General features: G+C 37.1%; 2 protein-coding genes across 2 annotated transcripts; both read left to right on the top strand.

Annotated features, from left to right (window-relative positions):
- The first annotated feature begins 579 nt into the window (after positions 1-579).
- LOC113899465 (olfactory receptor 4F21-like) lies at positions 580-1515 on the top strand. The gene has a single exon (XM_027552817.1). It carries the CDS (start codon positions 580-582, stop codon positions 1513-1515), a length of 936 nt encoding a protein of 311 aa, XP_027408618.1.
- Positions 1516-21576: 20061 nt separating this feature from the next.
- LOC113899463 (olfactory receptor 4F3/4F16/4F29-like) lies at positions 21577-22509 on the top strand. The gene has a single exon (XM_027552816.1). It carries the CDS (start codon positions 21577-21579, stop codon positions 22507-22509), a length of 933 nt encoding a protein of 310 aa, XP_027408617.1.
- Positions 22510-23619: the final 1110 nt, after the last annotated feature.

Here is a 23619-nt window from a genome sequence, read left to right as displayed (position 1 = left end):
CATAAGTACAAGCATACCACATTTTGTTGTTCTTCACAGATACTGTGTTTCTCACAAAGTGAAGGATTGTGGCAATAATGCATAGGGCAAGTCTGTTGGTGCCATTTTCCCAACAGTATGTTCTCACTTAGTGTCTCTGTGTCACATTTTGGTAATTTTCATAATATTTCAAAAATTTTCATTATTATTATATTTGTTATGGTGATTTATAATCAGGGTTGATCTATAATCAGTGATGTTACTACTATGACTCATTAAAGGCTCAGATGACAGCTAGGATTTTTTTAGCAAAACATGTATTTTTAACTTAAGGTATATATATTGTTTTATACAAAGTGCTATTACATATTTAATAGACTACAATGTATTTTAACAAAGCTTTCATATGCACTGGGAAACTAAAGATTCATATGACTTGATTTTCTGTAATATTTATTTTATTGCAGTGGTCTGCAACTGAACCCATCTTATCTCTGAGGTATACTTGTAATTAATGCCACTCTTATCACTAATAATAATAACTTCTTTCATATTTTCTTAGTTCTCATTATTTCAGCAGCAGCCCTGTTGGCTGGATGGATGGATGGAGGGAATCACTCGGTGTCTGAGTTTGTATTTCTGGGACTCACTTATTCATGGGAGTTCCAGCTGCTCCTCCTGGTGTTCTCCTCTGTGTTCTATGTGGCAAGCATGACTGGAAACATCTTCATTGTGTTTTCTGTGACTACTGATCCTCACTTACATTCCCCCATGTACTTCCTACTGGCCAGCCTCTCCTTCATTGACTTGGGAGCCTGCTCTGTCACTTCTCCCAAGATGATCTATGACCTTTTCAGAAAGCGTAAAGTCATTTCTTTTGGAGGCTGCATTGCTCAGATCTTCTTCATCCATGTCATTGGTGGGGTGGAGATGGTGCTGCTCATAGCCATGGCCTTTGACAGATATGTTGCCATATGTAAGCCTCTCCACTATCTGAGCATCATGAGCCCGAGGATGTGCATTTTGTTTCTGGCTGCTGCCTGGGCCCTTGGTGTCAGCCACTCACTGTTCCAGCTAGCATTTATTGTTAATTTGCCCTTCTGTGGTCCGAATGTATTGGACAGCTTTTACTGTGATCTTCCTCGGCTCCTCAGACTGGCCTGTACAGATACTTACAGACTTCAGTTCATGGTCACTGTCAACAGTGGGTTTATCTGTGTTAGTTCCTTCTTTATACTCCTCATCTCCTATATGTTCATCCTGTTAACTGTTTGGAAACGCTCCTCAGGTGGTTCACCCAAGGCCCTGTCCACTTTGTCAGCTCACATCACTGTGGTTATTTTGTTCTTTGGTCCAACCATGTTTGTCTATACATGGCCGCACCCCAATTCCCAAATGGACAAGTTTCTTGCTCTTTCTGATGCTGTTCTCACTCCTTTTTTAAATCCAGTCATCTACACATTCAGGAATAAAGAGATGAAGGTAGCAATGAAGAGAGCTTTCAGACCATTCGTGATTTTTAGGAAGATTTCATAAATAGTGATAGAAGGATTTTATCCTGATCATCATGTCACCTGTATCTGAAATTTTTAGAATTAGCTTTTTTTGTTCATTAGAGATTAATTTGAGTGTTACCACAGTCTTTAAGAATGCTCCTCTTCCTTAAAGATGATGAAGATTTAAACAAATAAAACTTTAATTCAAAACTTATGTTGATGCATATGGGATTGCACATATGTGTACTAATTATAATTATAAACCATTTCTTTCTAGGTAGTTTCTTTGCCTCTCTTTTCTCTTGTAATTATAAATTTATTATTATTTCAATATATCCATGTATTTACTCATAATCTGCCTCTTGAGGTAACTTATATGATAATTATTCAATTACCATTAAATCTAAGTAAACTGTGAAAGGATAGATATGCATATTACAGTCTCCTGAGACTCACTGAACAGGAACAACAGCAATAACAAAGAGATATAATGAAAAAGTCGATAGAGACATTTAAGTCAAATCATAAAAAATACATAAATAATCCAAAAAAGAGACAACAAGGGGTAAAGAAAAGAACAAAAACTGGGAGAAACAGAAAATAAATGATAAAATGGTAAAGCTAAATGACCATTTTAATAATCTCATTAAATATAAAGGTCTGCCTACTAATTGAAGACAAGTCATCAAATTAGGGGAAAAACCCTAAATATATGCTGTGTACAAGAAACTCACTTTAAATATTATATATATGTGTGTGTATATATATATATATATGTTATATGTAGAAGAATGGAAAGTATACCATGTAAATGCTAATCAAAAGAAAATGGGATATTTGGCAAAACTAATACAATTATGTAAAGTTTAAAAATAAAAAAAAAAGAAAAGAAAACATAAAAAAAAAAAAAAGAAAATGGGAGCAGTTATATCAGTTATGAAACAGGAAACCTATGTAAGGCTATCAACCAATTTTATCCAGAATCATTTGTAGAAAAACCTACCTGACAACAGCAAAATGTATACTCTTTTCTCAAGTGCACATGAAATATTCTTGAAGACAGAACATATTCTGGACAATAAAGCAGACTTACCAAGTTAAAAGAATTAAAATTACACAAAAAAATTCTCTGAAAATAATAGAATTAAACTAAAAATAAATGGAAGGATATCTGAAAATTCTCCTAATAATTGGAAATTAAACAGTATACTTCACATAATACATAGGTCATAAAGAAAGTGATAAGGGAAATTACAAAGTATGTGAGTTGAATGGAAATGAAAATACAATATCAAAATTGGTGGAATTTGGCTAGAGCAGTGTTTAAAAAGTTTATACAATTTAAAGCTAATATTAAAAAATAAAGAAATTATTAAACCGGTTAATATTTCACTTTAGGATGAGAAGAGAAAGTTAAATACGGATAAAGAGAATGAAGAAAACAATAATGATAATAGAAAAAAAAACTTCTTGAAAATAGAAAAATCTATAAAGAAATAACATTGAAACCAAAAGGAAATTTTTGAGAAATATCAATACAATTGAAAGAGATTGCTGAGAAGGTTAAAATGTCATTATTAGAAGGGGAAAATGTTATCTCACTATACTCTAGACACATCAAGAGAATAATCATAAGATATTATAAGTAACTTATGCCCATACTTTTAATTCTAATGAAATATTTTAATTCTTGAAAAATATGAAATATACAAGTTGACTTAAGTATAAACAAACAACTTGAATAGCTTTATATTAGCTAAGGAAATTGAATTCCTAGTTAAAACCCTTCATCCAAAATCTCTAAAAGTCCAGATAAATTTTACTGGCAAATTCTGTCAGACATTTATGGAAGAGATATATCAATTTTACACAAATTTCCCAGAAAATCATAGGGAGGGAACTTCCCAACTTAGTTTCTGAGATCAACATTGCTGTGATATCAAAAAAAAAAAAAAAAAAAAGACACTATAAGAAACAAAGAAAAACAAACAACAAAAAAATACAGATTAATATCCACCATAAACAGAGACACCAAATGCTCAACAAAGTATTTGACAGTCAGGATAGGATATATATAGATGTGATAAATACATCATAACTAAGTGGGGTTTAGTCAAGGAATGAAAGGCAGGCTGAACAGTTCAGTATCAATTGACAGAAAAAAAGATTGAAAACTACATGATTGTCTTAATAGATGTAAAAAGAAAAGGACAAAATTAAATACCTAGGGGCGTCCTTAGTATCTCAGTCAGTAAAGAATCCACCTGCAATGCCGACCTGAGTTCACTCCCTGGGTCAGGAAGATCCCTTGGAGGAGGAAATGGCAATCCACACCAGTATTCTTGCCTGGGAAATCCCATGGACAGAGGGACCTGGTGGGCTACTGTCCATGAGGTCTCAAGAGTCAGACACGACTTACCAACTAAACCACTATTCATGATAAAAATTCTCAATAAAGGGAAAAAAGGAATTTCCTTAATCTGACTAAGACCATCAACAAAATCTTACAGCTAACATTATACTCATTGGTGAAAGACTGAATATTTCATTCTAAGACTGGGAACAAGGCAAAGATCTGCATCCTTAACCACTCCTACTTATAATCACACTAGATATCCGAGCCAGTGGAATAAGGCAAGAGAAGAAGAGACATGCAGTTTAGAAAGGAAGAAATAAAATTGTCTCCATGCACTAAAGATAAGATTTTCTATATAGTAAATTCTAATGAATGTGTAAAACAAGCTTCAAAAACTAAAGTGAGTTCTGTAATATATAAAATTTAGTTGTATTTCTACATACTGGAGATGAACAGTTGGAAACCAAAATATTTATTTTAAAGATGCCATTTATGATAGCACTTATAAACATGGAATACTTAACTGTAGATATAACAAGTGTATGCTGATAATTACAAAACACTGATGCAATAAATCAATAAAGATATAAGGTGGCTGAGATGGTAAAGCATCTGCCTTCAGTGCAGGAGACCTGGGTTCGATCCCTGGGTTGGGAAGATTCTCTGGAGGACGGTGTGGCAACCTACTCCAGTATTGTTGCCTGGAGAATCTCCATGGACAGAGGAGCCTTCTGGGCTATAGTCCATGGTGTCACAAAGAGTTGGACACAACAGAGTGACTAAGCACATCAGAAAACATAAATTGGAACATAAATTGGAAATGTGACGTTAGTCATATGTCAATTCTTGCCAAAGTCATCCATAGATTCAACAAAGTCCCAGTCAAAACACCATCATTGTCAGGTTTTGGTATTAGGATGATGGTGGCCTCATAGAATGAGTTTGGAAGTTTACCTTCCTCTGAAATTTTCTGGAAGAGTTTGAGTAGGATAGGTGTCAGCTCTTCTCTAAATTTTTGGTAGAATTTAGTTGTGAAGCCGTCTGGTCCTGGGCTTTTGTTTGCTGGAAGATTTCTGATTACAGTTTCAATTTCCATGCTTGTGATGGGTCTGTTAAGATTTTCTATTTCTTCCTCGTTCAGTTTTGGGAAGTTGTACTTTTCTAAGAATTTGTCCGTTTCTTCCACGTTGTCCATTTTATTGGCATATAATTGTTGATAGTAGTCTCTTATGATCCTTTGTATCTGTGTTGTCTGTTGTGATCTCTCCATTTTCATTTCTAATTTTATTGATTTGATTTTTCTCCCTTTGTTTCTTGATGAGTCTGGCTAATAGTTTGACAATTTTATTTATCCTTTCAAAGAACCAGCTTTTGGCTTTGTTGACTTTTGCTATGGTCTCCTTTGTTTCTTTTGCATTTATTACTGCCCTAATTTTTAAGATTTCTTTCCTTCTCCTAACCCTGGGGTTCTTCATTTCTTCCTTTTCTAGTTGCTTTAGGTGTAGAGTTAGGTTATTTATTTGACTTTTTTCTTGTTTCTTGAGGTATACCTGTATTGCTATGAACTTTTCCCTTAGCACTGCTTTTACAGTGTCCTATAGGTTTTGGGTTGTTGTGTTTTCATTTTCATTCATTTCTATGCATATTTTGATTTCTTCTGTGATTTGTTGGTTATTCAGCAGCGTGTTGTTCAGCCTCCATATGTTGGAATTTTTAAAAGGTTTTCTCCTGTAATTGACATCTAATCTTACTGCACTGTGGTCAGAAAAGATGCTTGGAATAATTTCAATTTTTTGAATTTACCAAGGCTAGCTTTATGGCCCAGGATGTGATCTATCCTGGAGAATGTTCCGTGTGCGCTTGAGAAAAAGGTGAAATTCATTGTTTTGGGATGAAATGCCCTATAGATATCAAATAGGTCTAACTGGTCTATTTTATCATTTAAAGATTGTGTTTCTTTGTTAATTTTCGGTTTAGTTGACCTATCCATAGGTGTGAGTGGGGTATTAAAGCCTCCCACTATTATTGTGTTATTTAATTTCCCCTTTCATACTTGTTAGCATTTGTCTTACATATTGCGATGCTCCTATGTTGGGTGCATATATATTTATAATTGTTATATCTTCTTCTTGTATTGATCCTTTGATCATTATGTAGTGTCCTTCTTTGTCTCTTTTTACAGCCTTTGTTTTAAAGTCTATTTTATGTGATATGAGTATTGCTACTCCTGCTTTCTTTTGGTCTCTATTTGCATGGAAAATCTTTTTCCAGCCCTTCACTTTCAGTCTGTATGTGTCCCCTGTTTTGAGGTGGGTCTCTTGTAGACAACGTATATAGGGGTCTTGTTTTTGTATCCATTCAGCCAGTCTTTGTCTTTTGGTTGGGGCATTCAACCCATTTACATTTAAGGTAATTATTGATAAGTATGATCCCATTGCTATTTACGTTATTGTTTTGGGTTCAAGTTTATATACTGTTTAAACAGGCCAATATCACTGATGAACATAGTTGCAAAAATCCTTAACAAAATTCTAGCAATCATAATCCAACAACAGATTAAAAAGATCATACACCATGACCAAGTGGGCTTTATCCAAGGGATGCAAGTATTCTTCAAATATCCACAACATTAACCACATTAACAAATTGAAAAATAAAGGCCATATGATTATCTCAATAGATACAGAAAAAGCCTTTGATAAAATTCAACATCCATTTATAATAAAAACTCTCCATAAAGCAGGAATAGAAGGAACATACCTCAATATAATAAAAGCCATATATGACAAACCCACAGCAAACATTATCCTCAATGGTGAAAAATTGAAAGCATTTCCCCTAAAGTCAGGAACAAGACAAGGGTGCCCACTCTCACCACTACTATTCAACATAATTTTGGAAGCATTGGCCACAGCAATCAGAGCAGAAAAAGAAATAAAGGGAATCCAAATTGGAAAAGAAGAAGTAAAACTCTCACTGTTTGCAGATGACATGATCCTCTACATAAAAAACCCTAAAGACTCCACCAGAAAATTGCTAGAGCTAATCAATGCATATAGTAAAGTTGCAGGATATAAAATCAACATACAGAAATCCCTTGCATTCCTATACACTAATAATGAGAAAATATAAAGAGAAATTAAGGAAACAATTCCATTCACCATTGCAATGAAAAGAATAACATACTTAGGAATATATCTACCTAAAGAAACTAAAGATCTATGTATAAAAAACTATAAAACACTGGTGAAAGAAATCAAAGAGGACACTAATAGATGGAGAAATATACCATGTTCATGGATTGGAAGAATCAATATAGTGAAAATGAGTATACTACCCAAAGCAATCTATAGATTCAATGCAATCCTTATCAAGCTACCAACGGTATTCTTCACAGAACTAGAACAAATAATTTCACAATTTGTATGGAAATACAAAAATCCTCAAATAGCCAAAGCAATCTTGAGAAAGAAGAATAGAATAGGAGGAATCAACCTGCCTGACTTCAGGCTCTACTACAAAGCCACAGTCATCAAGACAGTATGGTACTGGCACAAAAACAGAAATATAGATCAATGGAACAAAATAGAAAGCCCAGAAATAAACCCATGCACCTATGGATATCTTATCTTTGACAAAGGAGGCAAGAATATACAATAGAGAAAAGACAATCTCTTTATTGAGTGGTGCTGGGAAAACTGGTCAACCACTTATAAAAGAATGAAACTACAATACTTTCTAACACCATACACAAAAATAAACTCAAAATGGATTAAAGATCTAAATGTAAAACCAGAAACTATAAAACTCCTAGAGGAGAACATAGGCACAACACTCTCTGACATAAATCACAGCAGGATCCTCTATGACCCACCTCCCAGAATATTGGAAATAAAAGCAAAAATAAACAAACGGGATCTAATTCAAATTAAAAGCTTCTACACAACAAAAGAAACTATAAGCAAGGTGAAAAGACAGCCTTCAGAATGGGAGAAAATAATAGCAAATGAAGCAACCGACAAATAATTAAACCAAAAATATATAAGCAACTCCTGCAGCTCAATTCCAGAAAAATAAGTGACCCAATCAAAAAATGGGCCAGAGAACTAAATAGACATTTCTCCAAAGAAGACATACAGATGGCTAACAAACACATGAAAAGATGCTCAACATCACTCATTATCAGAGAAATGCAAATCAAAACCACAATGAGGTACCATTTCACACCAGGCACAATGGCTGTGATCCAAAAGTCTACAAGCAATAAATGCTGGGGAGGGTGTGGAGAAAAGGGAACCCTCTTACACTGTTGGTGAGAATTCAAACTAGTACAGCCACTATGGAGAACAGTGTGGAGATTCCTTAAACAACTGGAAAGAGAACTGCCATATGACCCAGCAATCCCACTGCTGGGCATACACACCGAGGAAACCAAAACTGGGGTACACGTGTGCCCCAGTGTTCATCGCAGCACTGTTTTTAATAGCCAGGACATGGAAGCAACCTAGATGTCCATTAGCAGATGAATGGATAAGAAAGCTGTGGTACATATACACAATGGAGTATTACTCAGCCATTAAAAAGAATATATTTGAATTAGTTCTAATGAAGTGGGTGAAATTGGAGCGATTATACAGAGTGAAGTTTTCCAGGAAGAAAAACACCAATACAGTATACTAATGCATATATATGGAATTTAGAAAGATGGTAATGATAACCCTGTATGCGAGACAGCAAAAAAGACACAGAAGTATAGAACAGTCTTTTGGATTCTATGGGAGAGGGAGGGGGGGATGATTTGGTAGAATGGCATTAAAAAAATGTATAATATCATATAAGAAATGAATCGCCAGTCCAGGTTCGATTCAGGATACTGGAAGCGTGGGGCTGGTGTACTGGGATGACCCAGAGGGATGGTATTGGGAGGGAGGTGGGAGGGGGGTTCAGGATGGGGAACGCATGTACACCCATGGCGGATGCATGTTGATGTATGGCAAAACCCATACAATATAGTTACATTAAAAAAAAAATCAGATTTTTAAAGATATCAACAAACAGATTTTTAAATCTTTATGGAAATGCGAAGGAACTATAATAGCCAAAATAAATTTTTAAAAAGTAAAATTGAATTTTAAAATGTATACATAGATCAAATAACAGAAAGAAGAATCAAGAAATAAACCTACAAATATGTTAAAACACAATTCAATGGAGAACAGGGAGTTGTTTCAACAAATCGTGCTGAAATAAATATTTATAAGGGCTACCCAGTTGGCACAGTGGTGAAGAATCTGCCTGCCAGTGCAGGAGATGCAAGAGATGTGGGTTGGATCCCAGGGTTGGGAAGATTCCCTGGAGTAGGAAATGGCAACCTGCTCCAGTATTCCTGCCTGGAAAATTCCATGGATAGAGAAGCCTGGCTGGCTATGTAGTTAGAAAGAGTCAAACACTGAGCACACACAAACAAACATTCATAATGAAAATTAAAGCTCAACCTATATCTGACACCTTTTTAACTCAAAAATGGTCATAGACCTAAATGCAAAATCTAAAACAATAAAACCTCTAGAAGAAAGTATTAGAGAAAATTTAGTCACCTGAAGCTAGTAAAGATTTCTAAGATATGAAACCAAAAACATAAAATACAAAAAGTTAGTAAATTGTTCTTCAGCAAAATTGAAAATGTCTGCTCTGTTAATGAAATGACAACCCATATAAGTGGGATGAGTATATTGGCATATCACATATCTGAAAAATGACTTGTATTTTGAATCTATAGGGAACTCTCAGTAATAAAAAAAAGATGCAATTTAAAGTAACAAAAGGCTTGAACAGATACTTTACCAAACAAAATCTGTAACTCAAGGAAGAAAGAGAATAAAAATTGGATAAAGTTCTAAATTCATATATAGGCCAACCCTTTGATATCTATGTAATTTAGATAATCTGTCTAAGAATATGTAACTACATCTACTTCACAGTGTGGTTGTGGAGATTTAATAGACTGTGCATGAAAGTGTTATTTCTGAAGTCAATTTAACCTCAATTCCTTATATATTCTCTCTACCTTTTTTCATGGAATATTGTATGGTTTTATCTCCATGTACTGGGCTTCTCTTCTGGCTCAGATGGTAAAGAATCTGCCTGCAGTGCAGGAGAACCAGGTTCAATCCCTGGGTTGAGAAGATCCCCTGGAGAAGGGAATGGCAACCTACTCCAGTATTCTTGCCTGGAAAATTCCATTGACAGAGGAGCCTCGTAGGCACAGTCCATGGGGTCACAAAGTGTCAGACAGGACTGAGTGACTAACACTTTCACTATTATTCTTATTATATATTTTGTGTTTAAGTTGAATATTATTGTAATATCAACATAGAAACGATGAGATGATTATACTAACGCATATATATGGAATTTAGAAAGATGGTAACAGTAACCCTGTATACGAGACAGCAAAAGAGACACTGATGTATAGAACAGTCTTTTGGACTCTGTGGGAGAGGGAGAGGGTGGGATGATTTGGGAGAATGGCATTGAAATATGTATAATATCATATATGAAACGAGTCACCAGTCCAGGTTCGATGCATGATACTGGATGCTTGGGGCTGGTGCAATGGGACGACCCAGAGGGATGGTATGGGGAGGGAGGAGGGAGGAGGGTTCAGGATGGGGAACACATGTATACCTGTGGTGGATTCATTTTGATATATGGCAAAACCAATACAATTTGTAAAGTTAAAAAATAAAATAAAATAAAAATGCTGCTGTGGCATTTACCTTTAATCATCATAAAGATTAAAATAGCTCTAAAACATGTTCAGTGGTACCTTTGTCATAAGAAACCTGAATGTCTCATTTTTCCTCATTTACAGCTTCTTTGCCTGGCTACAGTAGGAAAACCAAAACGACCACAGGTGATAATCCCCCAGGCCAACTGACTTCACTTCAGCAGTCCCAGATCTCCACAGCATCACTTGGTCACTACCCTCTGGGGTTGTAATTAGCTGCTGCTTTGACTGTTTTATACTATTTGTGTGTGTCTGTAATGATCCTGCATAGGACCTGGTTGATTTTGGGAGAACTATATCTGTCTGTATCTTTAATGATGGTGTTTTCTTAGTTCCCTTGACAAAACAGGTAGGTGGGGCAAAAATAAAATCAGTAGTGAATAAATTACTACTAGCCAAGTTTTCTGTATTCCAGGAATGTAAAAACTGAGTTTTTCTGTAGCTCGCTGTGATGTTAACCTTCTGTGGAAGTTTTCTGCCCGCATTAGAGAAGGAGGATAGAGTAGGGATCAGGCCCATGAAGAGGAGTCATGTATATGGACAGTTGAAGGTATGAGTTAGGGGAAGTGCACAACAAGCCTTCAAAGAATGAGCATAAATCTGTAGAAGAATATCAGGGAACGCTCATCTTCTTTTCTAAGTATCTCAAGTGTTGGTCCTTACGTTAAAATTTTAATTTTTTTGGTATCATGTGTTTTTCTTTCTGGCCTGTGATTTATTGTCAGTCTGACTATATAGTTGTACTATACAGTGACTAGAAATGTTTCAGCCCTTTGTAACCTCCTGTTTCGCCTGCCATTTTATTTCTCTGTCTTTTCATCCTAATAGTTAAAGTTCTTTTTGGTTGATTTCAAGCTGCTGAGCATTGCTGGTATGTGTTACAATAGAGTGGCATGTAGAGTCTCTGAAAACTTTGTCTTCTAGCCCCTGCTGCTGCTGCTAAGTCACTTCAGTCGTGTCTCACTCTGTGCGACCCCATAGAGGCAGCCCACCAGTCTTCCCCGTCCCTGGGATTCTCCAGGCAAGAACACGGGAGTGGGTTGCCATTTCCTTCTCCAATGCATGAAAGTGAAAAGTGAAAGTGAAGTCGCTCAGTCGTGTCCGACTCTGAGTGACCCCATGGACTGCAGCCTACCAGGCTCTTCCGTCCATGGGATTTTCCAGGCAAGAGTACTGGAGTGGGGTGCCATTGCCTTCTTCGTTCTAGCCCCAATGGCGTCCTTTTATTCATTCATTCATTCTTTGACAACTCATCACATTTATTATATGATTAATTCCTTAATGAACCCATTTGATATTTATAATGTGTGCCTATGATACACTGGCCCTAAACCACCTGTTTCCAAAGTAGAAAACATATGTCAACTGGTATCTCAATTTATTTTATTTCTTCCCTTTACTCTATCATCCCACTCTCTTCACTGTCCCATCATTTCTCTATTCCCTCCATTAGTTCTCAGTTTTCATGCTTGGTTCTTGATTCACTCTTCTTGATTCACTTTTTGGCTTCTATGGCTCACAGCCCATTGTCCTCCTGTCTCCCGGATTGTTCTGCCCAAGTCTTTGGCTCCTTTGCTTCCTTTCACACTATCAGTGTAACGTTCTACATGGTGGGATCTTTGCTTTATTTCATTTATCTTGTCTTTTCCCTCTGTACTCTTGCTCTCAGAGAACTAATTCACTCTTATATATTAATTTATCACTCTTACGTGAGTTATGATACAATTATGTCTTGAATCTATACTTCTTTCCATATATCCTGTCCCATATTTCCACCTGGTATCTCACTAATAACTTAAACTCTAATTGCTTAATATAAACATGATAATCTATTTTCTCCACCTTTGTAAATTCCATGTCCAACTACCCTCTTTTAAAAAATGAATCCACAATTGTCCTATTCATCCACACATCTTGGTGTCACTTTTGACTTCTGTCTTTCATGTTCACATCAACTTTAATTCATCACCAGTTTCTCTGGGTTTTTATTTCTCAATATTTCTCTCTTCTGTATCAATACTGTTGCAGATCAACTATCTAGTCCTCGTCAGCAGCATGGCCTCCCAGATCTGCTTTATTTCATCATTCTCTTAAGAGGATTCCCTGCTTCCATTGCTTCTTTCCTCCAGTTGCCCTATCACAGTAGTGGGTAGAGTATCTGCCTTAATAACTAGCCTCATCATCAATTCCTTGCACACTCTCTGTCATTGACTTCCTGTAATTATTTAATGTCTTGAATAACTGAGATTAGTTCTCAATGTCAGGCAGAAACTAATCTGTACCAGTCTTTCTTCTCTTTTCTGAAACAATGTCTATGAAATAGACAATCTGCATGCTTCACCATTAACCTAGTGAATACCAAAGTTATGTATTTTTAATATTTTACCATTTGATTGAAATGACATTTTAGATCCCATGTTCATATATTGTACTATTTACCATGTCTTAAAAGTATATACAGTGTTATATTTGCTATGCTGTCTTTTTTAATCTTTGGAATTACCTTTTCCCACTCTTCTCATATTTTAGAGATCTATTCCACTTCTGTGACCTACATCACACAATGCCTGATGTATATTTATATATGTGTTTGATAAAGATTGACTTTGTACAACATTGGTCTTTTACGAGACCTAGTATATAGAAGCAAATTCATTTTAAATTAACAAAATGAATAAGTGAGGAGATAAGAATGGGAAAAGAACATTATTAAGACTTCAGTCTTGAATAACCATTTGACTTTATTATATGCCTAAACTGCTTCTTTTTTTTCACTTGTACAGTCAAAGTGAAAGTCATAACTAAAGAATTTAATATGCCAAATGAAAAAGACAGTTTGGAGAAAATTATATTTTCCTTAGCAGCTGATATTGCATACTTTGGCTTCCTTGTCTCAGCAGATCAATACATATTTGCTCCTGGATGGACCCAGCCTTCAGAAATCCCTTGAAGAACCTGCTCTTGCCCTTTCTTCCTACTTGCCCCACTTTTAACCATAAAGACAAGAGAAACATCCACTGTTAGGGAAAAGTTAACTTTTTTAATGTGAGAAATTGAAATTTATGGCTTTGGATTATTGGGATGGCAGTAGTGAAAAGGTCACAACCTGATGAGAGCACTAAGCTTCTTCCTGCAACCTTAGGCTCTCCGGTTAATACATTCCTTGAGAAGTAAAAGTATTTGGGAAATGTTCTTAATTGATTGGGTGCAAGTGTAGGCATAAATAAGGTCTAGTTTAAATATTAATAATTTAGAATAATGAAGGATTCAGAATATCAGGAATAATTATTTATACTTAATAACCACTTAGGGCTTCCCAGGTGGCACTAGTGGTAAAGAACCCCCTGTCAATGCAGGAGACATAAAAGACTTGGGTTCAATCCCTGGGTGGGGAAGATCCCTTGGAGGAGGGCATGGCAACCCATTCCAGTATTCTTACCTGGAGAATCCCATGGACAGAGGAGTCTGGAGTGCTGCAGTCCATAGGATTTCAGAGTCAGAATTGACAGAAGCAACTGACCACGCACGCATATGTGCTAGGTTATGAGGTAGATATGTTTACATACATATCATATATTTCTCACAACAACCTACAAGGGAGGTATTATTATCTCAATGAGAAATAGTGAGAAAACTGAATCTCAGATAAAGTAACTTTTCCATGCTCACACAGCAAATTTGCAGCTGAGCTTCAACTAAAATATAAAAGACTAATGCCAAAGTCCAAGCTATTAACCATTCCACTATAATGCATGAAAAGAAATCTGTGAAGTTTTGCATTTTTGGACTGAGGAAATTAAGAGATGAATGTTTGAAAATGATTTCTGGACTTTTTAATATGAACATATAGCCATGTGATAAATCCACCACATAGAAGAACCACACCTTTGAAAATAACAATACTGTGACCCTAATAGCAGATGCTGCCCAGACAGAGAGCCCTCCTGGGATGGTAGAATATAAAGAAAACATACATGGGGGAGAATTTTATGTGCTTGTTGTCTATTGTCCTGTACACCTTTTTCTGCTTAGTATATGATAGACTCCTCAAGTCATAATAAGAGTTGAATTTTTTTACTGTGAATTAAAGGTATATATCATTGTGCAGAGTGAAGGCAACCTGCCATTCATTTTCAAGTGTGGTTTTCACAGAAACTCTGTGAGCCTGACTGGGCAGGTAATAGAACCATCTGCCTTCCTTAAATGCAACCCAATGTTGCAAAGTCAGGAGTAGCCCTGAATCAATGAATTAAAGGTGAGAGGGTGATGTTCTCCTTAACTGACTTGGGTTCTCAGAAATAGAGGCATGGTATTTCACACTCTCTGAACCCTTATGTGTTCTCTCTGTTCTCCTCTTGCTTCTTCTTTTTTTTTTTTGTCATTGTGCATATCTTTTCTAATTTCTCCTCTATCAAATCTTTAAGATTTTATTTTAAATTTTATTTTAAAATTTTATTTTAAATTTATTTTATTTATTTTAATAATAAACTTTATTTTATTTTAGTTTAAAATTTTATTTTAAATTCTCCTCTATCTAATCTTTAAGAATTTATTTTAAATTCATTCTTTCTCTCTATTTTATTTTTCTATGCACCCATAAACTTTTGGAAAACAGGTTGAGTGCTGGCTATTGGTTTGGAGACGAATGCTAGCTAATCCCCAACGAGAAATGTGTTGTAAAGCTATAGGAGTCTTCTCACTGGAAGTCTAATGGTCTTATCTACTCTAAGTTTTTAAGTAAGAAACTTTCCCTTAAGTGTATTTAAACTATTGAAAAAGATGATGGGGAGAATCAAGAATAATAAAGATGGAACGACTTTAATACAGCCTTGGGTTATTAATGCCTGTGTGCTCAGTTGCTCAGTCGTGTCTGACTCTTTGTGACCCTATGCACTTTTGCCTGCCAGACTTCTCTGTTCATGGGATTTCCTGTGCAAGAATACTAAAGTGGGTTGTCATTTCCTCTTCCAGAGGCTCTTCCTAACCCAAGGATAGAACCCAGGTCTCCTGCATCTCCTGCATTGGCAGGCAGATACTTACTACTGAATCACCCATAACCTCTCAATCGAGAACTATCTTTTGATTTTCTATGTGTCTGGGTATATACCATGAACTGTATACATGTGAATAATGGTGCTTGTTTGTATGCTGAATCACCTCAGTCTTGTCCAACTCTTTGCAACCCTGTGGACTGTAGCATGCCATGCACCTCTGTCCATGGGATTCTCCAGACAAGAATACTGGAGTGGGTTGCCATGCCCTCTTCCAGGGGATATTCTTGAGCCAGGAACTGAATTTGTGTCTTGTTTCTCATGCATTGCAGGCAGACTCTACCCACTGAGCAACCTGGGTAGCCTGTGAATAATGGTAGTTAATATTAAAGAGCATTTTCATATTATGTAATTCAAGATATTTACCAAAATTTGTATATATCTTCCTTCTTGCTTTCAGTAATTCTTCTAGACCCAGATAAGTATCTATGCCCTTGGAGCAGCTTAGCCACCTGGTATTGCTGACAAAAGTTATCTTCTATACTTGAATCTCTAGAACACACTTCCGCCACTTCCCCGCCCCCACCCCAAATCATCAAGATCTCACTATTCAATTGACATATTGTATTCTGCATTCAGTTCAGTTCAGTCACTCAGTCGTGTCTGACTCTTTGCTACCCCATGAATTGCAGCACGCCAGGCCTCCCTATCCATCACCAACTCCTGGAGTTCACTCAAACTCACGTCCATCGAGTCGGTGATGCCATCCAGCCATCTTATCCTCTGTCGTCCCCTTCTTCTCCTGCCTTCAATCTTTCCCAGCATCAGGGTCTTTTCCAATGAGAGAGCTCTTCCCATCACGTGGCCAAAGTATTGGAGTTCCAGCTCCAACATTAGAACTTCCAATGAACACTCAGGACTGATATCCTTTAGGATGGACTGGTTGGATCTCCTTGCAGTCCAAGAGTCTTCTCCAACACCACAGTTCAAAAGCATCAATTCTTTGGCACTCAGCTTTCTTTATAGTCCAACTCTCACATCCATACATGACAACTGGAAAAACTATAGCCTTGACTAGATGGTCTTTTGTTGACAAAGTAATGTCTCTGCTTTATAATATGCTGTTTAGGTTGGTCATAACTTTCCTTCCGAGGAGTAAGTGTCTTTTAATTTCATGGCTGCAGTCACCATCTGTAGTGATTTTGGAGCCCAGAAAAACAAAGTCAGCCACTGTTTCCCCATCTATTTCCCATGAAGTGATGGGACCAGATGCCATGATCTTCGTTTTCTGAATGTTGAGCTTTAAGCCAACTTTTTCACTCCCCTCTTTCACTTTCATTGAGAGGCTTTTTAGTTCTTCACTTTCTGCCATAAGGGTGGTGTCATCTGCATATCTGAGGTTATTGATAATTCTCCCTGCAATCTTGATTCCAGCTTGTGCTTCTTCCAGCCTAACATTTCTCATGATGTACTCTGCATATAAGTTAAATAAGCAGGATGACAATATACAGCCTTGATGAACTCCTTTTTCTATTTGGAACCAGTCTGTTGTTCCACTTCCAATTCTAACTGTTGCTTCCTGGCCTGCATACAGGTTTCTCAAGAGGCAGATCAGGTGGTCTAGTATTCCCATATCTTTCAGAATATCCCACAGTTTATTGTGATCCACACCGTCAAAGGCTTTGGCATAGTCAATAAAGCAGAAATAGATGGTTTTCTGGAACTCTCTTGCTTTTTTGATGAACCAGCAGATGTTGACAATTTGATCTCTGGTTCCTCTGTCTTTTATAAATCCAGCTTGAACATCTGGAAGTTCATGGTTCAGGTATTGCTGAAGCATGGCTTGGAGAATTTTAAACATCACTTTACTAGCATGTGAGATGAGTGCAATTGTGTGGTAGTTTGAGCATTCTTTGGCATTGCCTTTCTTTGGGATTGGAATGAAAACTGACCTTTTCCAGTCCTGTGGCCACTGCTGAGTTTTCCAAATTTGCTGGCATATTGAGTGCAGCACTTTCACAGCATCATCTTTCGGGATTTGAAATAGCTCCACTGGGATTCCATCACCTCCACTAGCTTTGATTGTAGTGATGCTTCCTAAGCCCCACTTGATTTCATATTCCAGGATGTTTGGCTCTCAGTGAGTGATCACACCATCGTGATTATCTGGGTCGTGAAGATCTTTTTTTGTACAGTTCTTCTGTGTATTCTTGCCATGTCTTCTTAATATCTTCTGCTTCTGTTATGTCCCTACCATATCTGTACTTTATTTAGCCCATCTCTGCATGAAATGTTCCCTTGGTATCTCTGATTTTCTTGAAGAGATCTCTAGTCTTTCCCATTCTGTTGTTTTCCTCTATTTGCATTGATCGCTGAGGAAGGCTTTCTTATCTCTCCCTGCTATTTTTGGAACTCTGCATTTAAATGGGTATGTCTTTCCTTTTCTCTTTTGCTTTTTGCTTCCCTTCTTTTCACAGCTATTTGTAAGGCCTCTTCAGACAGGCATATTGCTTTTTTGCATTTCTTTTCCATGGGGATGGTCTTGCTCCCTGTCTCCTGTACAATGTCCCGAACCTCCATCCATAGTTCATCAGGCATTCTGTCTATCCGATCAGGTCCCTTAAGTCTATTTCTCACTTCCATTGTATAGTCCTAAGGGATTTGATTTAGGTCATACCTGAATGGTCTAGTGGTTTTCTCCACTTTCTCAAATTTCAGTCTGAATTTGGCAGTAAGGTGTTCATGGTCTGAGCCACAGTCAGCTCCGTGTCTTGTTTCTGCAGACTGTACAGAGCTTCTCCATCTTTGGCTGCAAAGAATATAATCAATCTGATTTCGGTGTCGACCATCTGGTGATGTCCATGTATAGAATCTTCTCTTGTGTTGTTGGAAGTGGGTGTTTGTTATGACCAGTGCATTTTCTTGGCAAAACTCTATTAGTCTTTGCCCTGCTTCATTCCGTATTCCAGGGCCAAATTTGCCTGTTACTCCAGGTGTTTCTTGCCTTCCTACTTTTACATTCCAGTCCCCTATAATGAAAAGGACATCTTTTTTTTTTGGTGTTAGTTCTAAAAGGTCTTGTAGGTCTTCATAGAACCGTTCAACTTCAGCTTCTTCAGCGTTACTGGTTGGGGCATAGACTTGGATTACTGTGATATTGAATGGTTTGCCTTGGAAACGAACAGAGATCATTCTGTCGTTTTGGAGATTGCATCCAAGTACTGCATTTCGGACTCTTTTGTTGACCATGAGGGCCACTCCATTTCTTCTGAGGGATTCCTGCCTGCAGTAGTAGATATAATGGTCATCTGAGTTAAATTCACCCATTCCAGTCCATTTCAGTTCGCTGATTCCTAGAATGTCAACATTCAATCTTGCCATCTTTTGTTTGACCACTTCCAATTTGCCTTGATTCATGGACCTGACATTCCAGGTTCCTATGCAATATTGCTCTTTACAGCATCAGACCTTGCTTCTACCACCAGTCACATCCACAGCTGGGTATTCTTTTTGCTTTGGCTCCATCTCTTCATTCTTTCTTGAGTTATTTCTCCACTGATCTCCAGTAGCATATTGGGTACCTACTGACCTGGGGAGTTTCTGTTTCAGTAATGTTAATAATGGGTAGTGTATGAATACCTCTGGTTAGTTTTTATTTTCACCAAGAAAAATTATTATTTATTTATTTTTTTTGTTAACTTGATCATTTTCTCTAGAGTCAATCTTTCTAGAATAAGAATCAACAGACCTAGCTTTTGGTTTCCAGTTCTTCCAGTTATGTAAACCTGGATGTGGCCTTGTGTTTTTCATGTGAATGATAACCATCTTGGACAAAATGGCCCATATATAATTCCACAATAGCTTTTCATCTCATAATACTGAGAATATGTGCTTTTCGTCACCAAAACCTTGGTCCTTTTTCAGTAATTACTGAGTTTCTTGTCTTCCCCCCATCCTGTGCCTCCACTACCTTCCTCTGCATGTCTATCCCATAAATCTTATCCCCTGGTGACTCTCTCCAACTTGATGAGCAGCAGAAATTGGTTGCTCCCTGCACCCTACTCCAAGCCTCAGGTTTCTGGTAACAGAAAGTGTGCACGTTGAGACTGTGGACCATTGGATTCGGAGATGATAGTGTAGTCAATATATGTAGATGAGAATAGAAAGACATTCATCCCAATGATGCTGACCCAGAATTGGAGTCAGAATATAATGACAGAGTCAGTTGTGTAGTCTGTGATGAAAGAGGGCACCAGTCAGATGGCCCTTTGAGTGAGAAGGTCTGAAGTTGTACCTAAAAAATGAAAGATATCAGTATACCTGTTCTACTGCATTTCATTAAGTCCTAGATAAATTAACCTCTAGCAGATATTTTCAGGGACTGCTCTATTCTAGAAGGAGTGGTTGAGACAGGTGTCTGCACACAGAGAAACACAACACCATTGTCTGCTTACCCTCCACCTCACATATAAATACTATATGTATTAAAGAACTAACTAACTTTGTATATTATGATTTAAGGTCAAGAAGGAATCTCATCTGCCCTCCTATAATGGGACTTATTAGTGTTTGATATTCCTCATATTTTATAATTATAAATAAAAAATATAAAATACAAATTGCCTTGAAGATAAAATACCTGACTAGATTTCAAAGTAAAATTAAGCAGGATAATATCAGCTATCGGAATAGGTTATCATGCAGGTGATAATACTTTAAAGCATAAGGGGGTATCAGTGAACATAAGAGATGACATTAAGGGAAAGCTGAGACACCGATGAATTACTACTTAATATCTCAACTATTCCAAGTGCTGACTTCAATACCTTCACATGTATGAACAGAAAAATGCTTTCAGAGATATTTTACATCATCTGTGGCTGCTTTAGATATATACCTTAGCAGAAATTGCAGAAATTCCCCAAATATACATTTATTAGGTCTAGAGAAAGCTTTTCCCACCTAGCTGCTGTAGGCTGCATTATGAAAGTCTTACTGAGTTTTGAGTCCAGTTTAGGGATTTTGTAGTCATGAAAAATTATGTGGAAACTAGAGGCACCCAGAATAGCCATGGCCATGATAAAATGTCATGGAAACAGTGGTTGTTTTATTTCTTATTGAAGTCCACATACTTCCCCTGTTTTACTATACTTGTGGGACCTCCAGTTTTACATACCACATTCTCTTTATTTTGTCTCAATCTACAGCTTATCCTGAGATAGGGATAAAAGACAGGAGACTATCAGTTCATGTCTCATGTAACTTTCAATCCAGGTGACAATCGACCAGTGAATCATGTTTTCCTCTCATCACTACTTTTTGTCAGTGAATTGTGAGAAAAGTGGATTGTGAGAATATATATAAAAACATGATGGAGTATTTTGGAGATGAGGAATAGTCAATATCAAAGGTGAAATTTAAAATCTTTACTTATTGGCTATGTCAGATCTTAGTTCCAGCACGTGGGATCTTTGATGCATTATGTGGGATCTTTTGTTGAGATGCACAGACTCTATAGCTGTGACTGCAGAGCACTGGCTCAGTTGCTCCGAGGTATGTGGGATCTTAGTTCCCCAAGCAGGGGTCAAACCCCTGTTCCCTGCATGACAAGGTGTACATCTGACCAGAGGACCACTAGGGAAGTCCCCAGAAGTGATATAAACAGCTGATGAATTCCATGGACACGTTGGAATCTTTTGTATTTGCCTACTCTTAATTTAAGAACAGAATGTTGAAGTGAGAGTATTTGTGATGATAGGTTTGAAGTACTTTGCAGCTCAAACATTGTGATGATACTATGTTGATTGTTGTCTTTTTGCATGTGTATTTGAGGAATTGGATAGTTATATACTTTTCATTCATTATGAGAATACTGAAATCAGAAATTATCATCTCCATAATCACACTTTCCTCTTCATTTTCATATTTATCAGTATTTCAGTGGCAGCCCTGTTGGCTGGATCGATGGATGGAGGGAATCACTCGGTGTCTGAGTTTGTGTTTCTGGGACTCACTCATTCTTGGGGGATCCAGCTGCTCCTCCTGGTGTTCTCCTCTGTGCTCTATGTAGGAAGCATGGCTGGAAACATCCTCATTGTGTTTTCTGTGACTACTGATCCTCACTTACATTCCCCCATGTACTTCCTACTGGCCAGCCTCTCCTTCATTGACTTGGGAGCCTGCTCTGTCACTTCTCCCAAGATGATCTATGACCTTTTCAGAAAGCGTAAAGTCATTTTTTTTGGAGGCTGCATTGCTCAGATCTTCTTCATCCATGTCATTGGTGGGGTGGAGATGGTGCTGCTCATAGCCATGGCCTTTGACAGATATGTTGCCATATGTAAGCCTCTCCACTATCTGAGCATCATGAGCCCGAGGATGTGCATTTTGTTTCTGGCTGCTGCCTGGGCCCTTGGTGTCAGCCACTCACTGTTCCAGCTAGCATTTATTGTTAATTTGCCCTTCTGTGGTCCGAATGTATTGGACAGCCTTTACTGTGATCTTCCTCGGCTCCTCAGACTGGCCTGTACAGATACTTACAGACTTCAGTTCATGGTCACTGTCAACAGTGGGTTTATCTGTGTTAGTTCCTTCTTTATACTCCTCATCTCCTATATGTTCATCCTGTTAACTGTTTGGAAACGCTCCTCAGGTGGTTCACCCAAGGCCCTGTCCACTTTGTCAGCTCACATCACTGTGGTTATTTTGTTCTTTGGTCCAATCATGTTTATCTATACTTGGCCACACCCCAGTTCCCAAATGGACAAGTTTCTTGCTCTTTCTGATGCTGTTCTCACTCCTTTTTTAAATCCAGTCATCTACACATTCAGGAACAAAGAGATGAAGGTAGCAATGAAGAGAGCTTTCAGACCATTTGTGAGTTTTAAGATTTCATAAATGATATTAAAAGGATTTTATCCTGATCATTATGTTGCCTGTATCTGGTATTATGAAATTAGCTCTTTCTAGTTCATTAGCTCTGAGTGTTACCACACTCTATAAGACTGCTTCTCTTCCCTAAAGAGAATAAACATTCAGACAAATAAAACCTTAATTCAAAATTTATGTTTATTTATATGGGATTACACACATATGTTCTAATTATAATCATTTCTTTCTAGCTAGTTTCTTTACTTCTCTTTTCTTTCAAAATTTTAAACTGATAATTGTTTCAATTTGTCCATATATTTACTCATAATCTACATCTTGAAGTAACCAAGATGCTAATTATTCCATTGATAATCTCCACATTTACCAAGAATGGGTCTTTTTCTCATTCCTTTGGTGAGTTGGATAATACTCACATGTCATCCAAGTCCTTCAGGTTTATTATATCAGTTATCTCTTTGTAATTTTGATGATATAGATATCTTCTTCAGCAGGAAAATTTTCTGTTAAGATTCTCCCTCAACAAGTTACAAAGTATCTGATTCCAGGCTAAGGAAATACCAGTCTCTCTGGCCTCATTGTCTTCTGCCTTTCTGCCTCTTTTCTCACTACTCTTTCTCTTAATTACCAATATTTTTTATTGGTGACATAAACCCTGTTGGGAAGATTTTTGAAAGCCTAAACAAATGACACTACTGGTTTCCTACTGTTCACATATAGGTATATTCATGAACCAATTATTCATTCTTTTATCTGTCTCCTAAAACCATTCATTTCTCTTTATATATGGCATTGTATTTATTCTGTATCTGGGATTGTTTCTAAGAATACGTTGAAGCACCTCAAGATGTATGGCCTGGAGGAGATAGAGATATGAATCAAATATTTTCAATGCAAATTTATAGAACATTTTGTAGTGCACTGTAAAAATCCAACATTAGTTTCCAGTGCTTGCCAAAGTGTCATACGTCCAGTATAGCCTATTTTTTCCATTTGTGTGCTGTGTGCTAAGTCACTCAGTTGTGCCCAACTCTTTGTGACCCCATGGACTGTATAGATTGCCAGGCTCCTCTGTCCATGGGATTCTTCAGGCAAGAATACTGGAATGGATTGCCATGC

Source organism: Bos indicus x Bos taurus, chromosome 10 (genome assembly GCF_003369695.1).
Source record: "Bos indicus x Bos taurus breed Angus x Brahman F1 hybrid chromosome 10, Bos_hybrid_MaternalHap_v2.0, whole genome shotgun sequence".
Lineage (NCBI taxonomy): Eukaryota > Metazoa > Chordata > Mammalia > Artiodactyla > Bovidae > Bos > Bos indicus x Bos taurus.
This window is presented reverse-complemented; position numbering and strand designations above follow the sequence as displayed.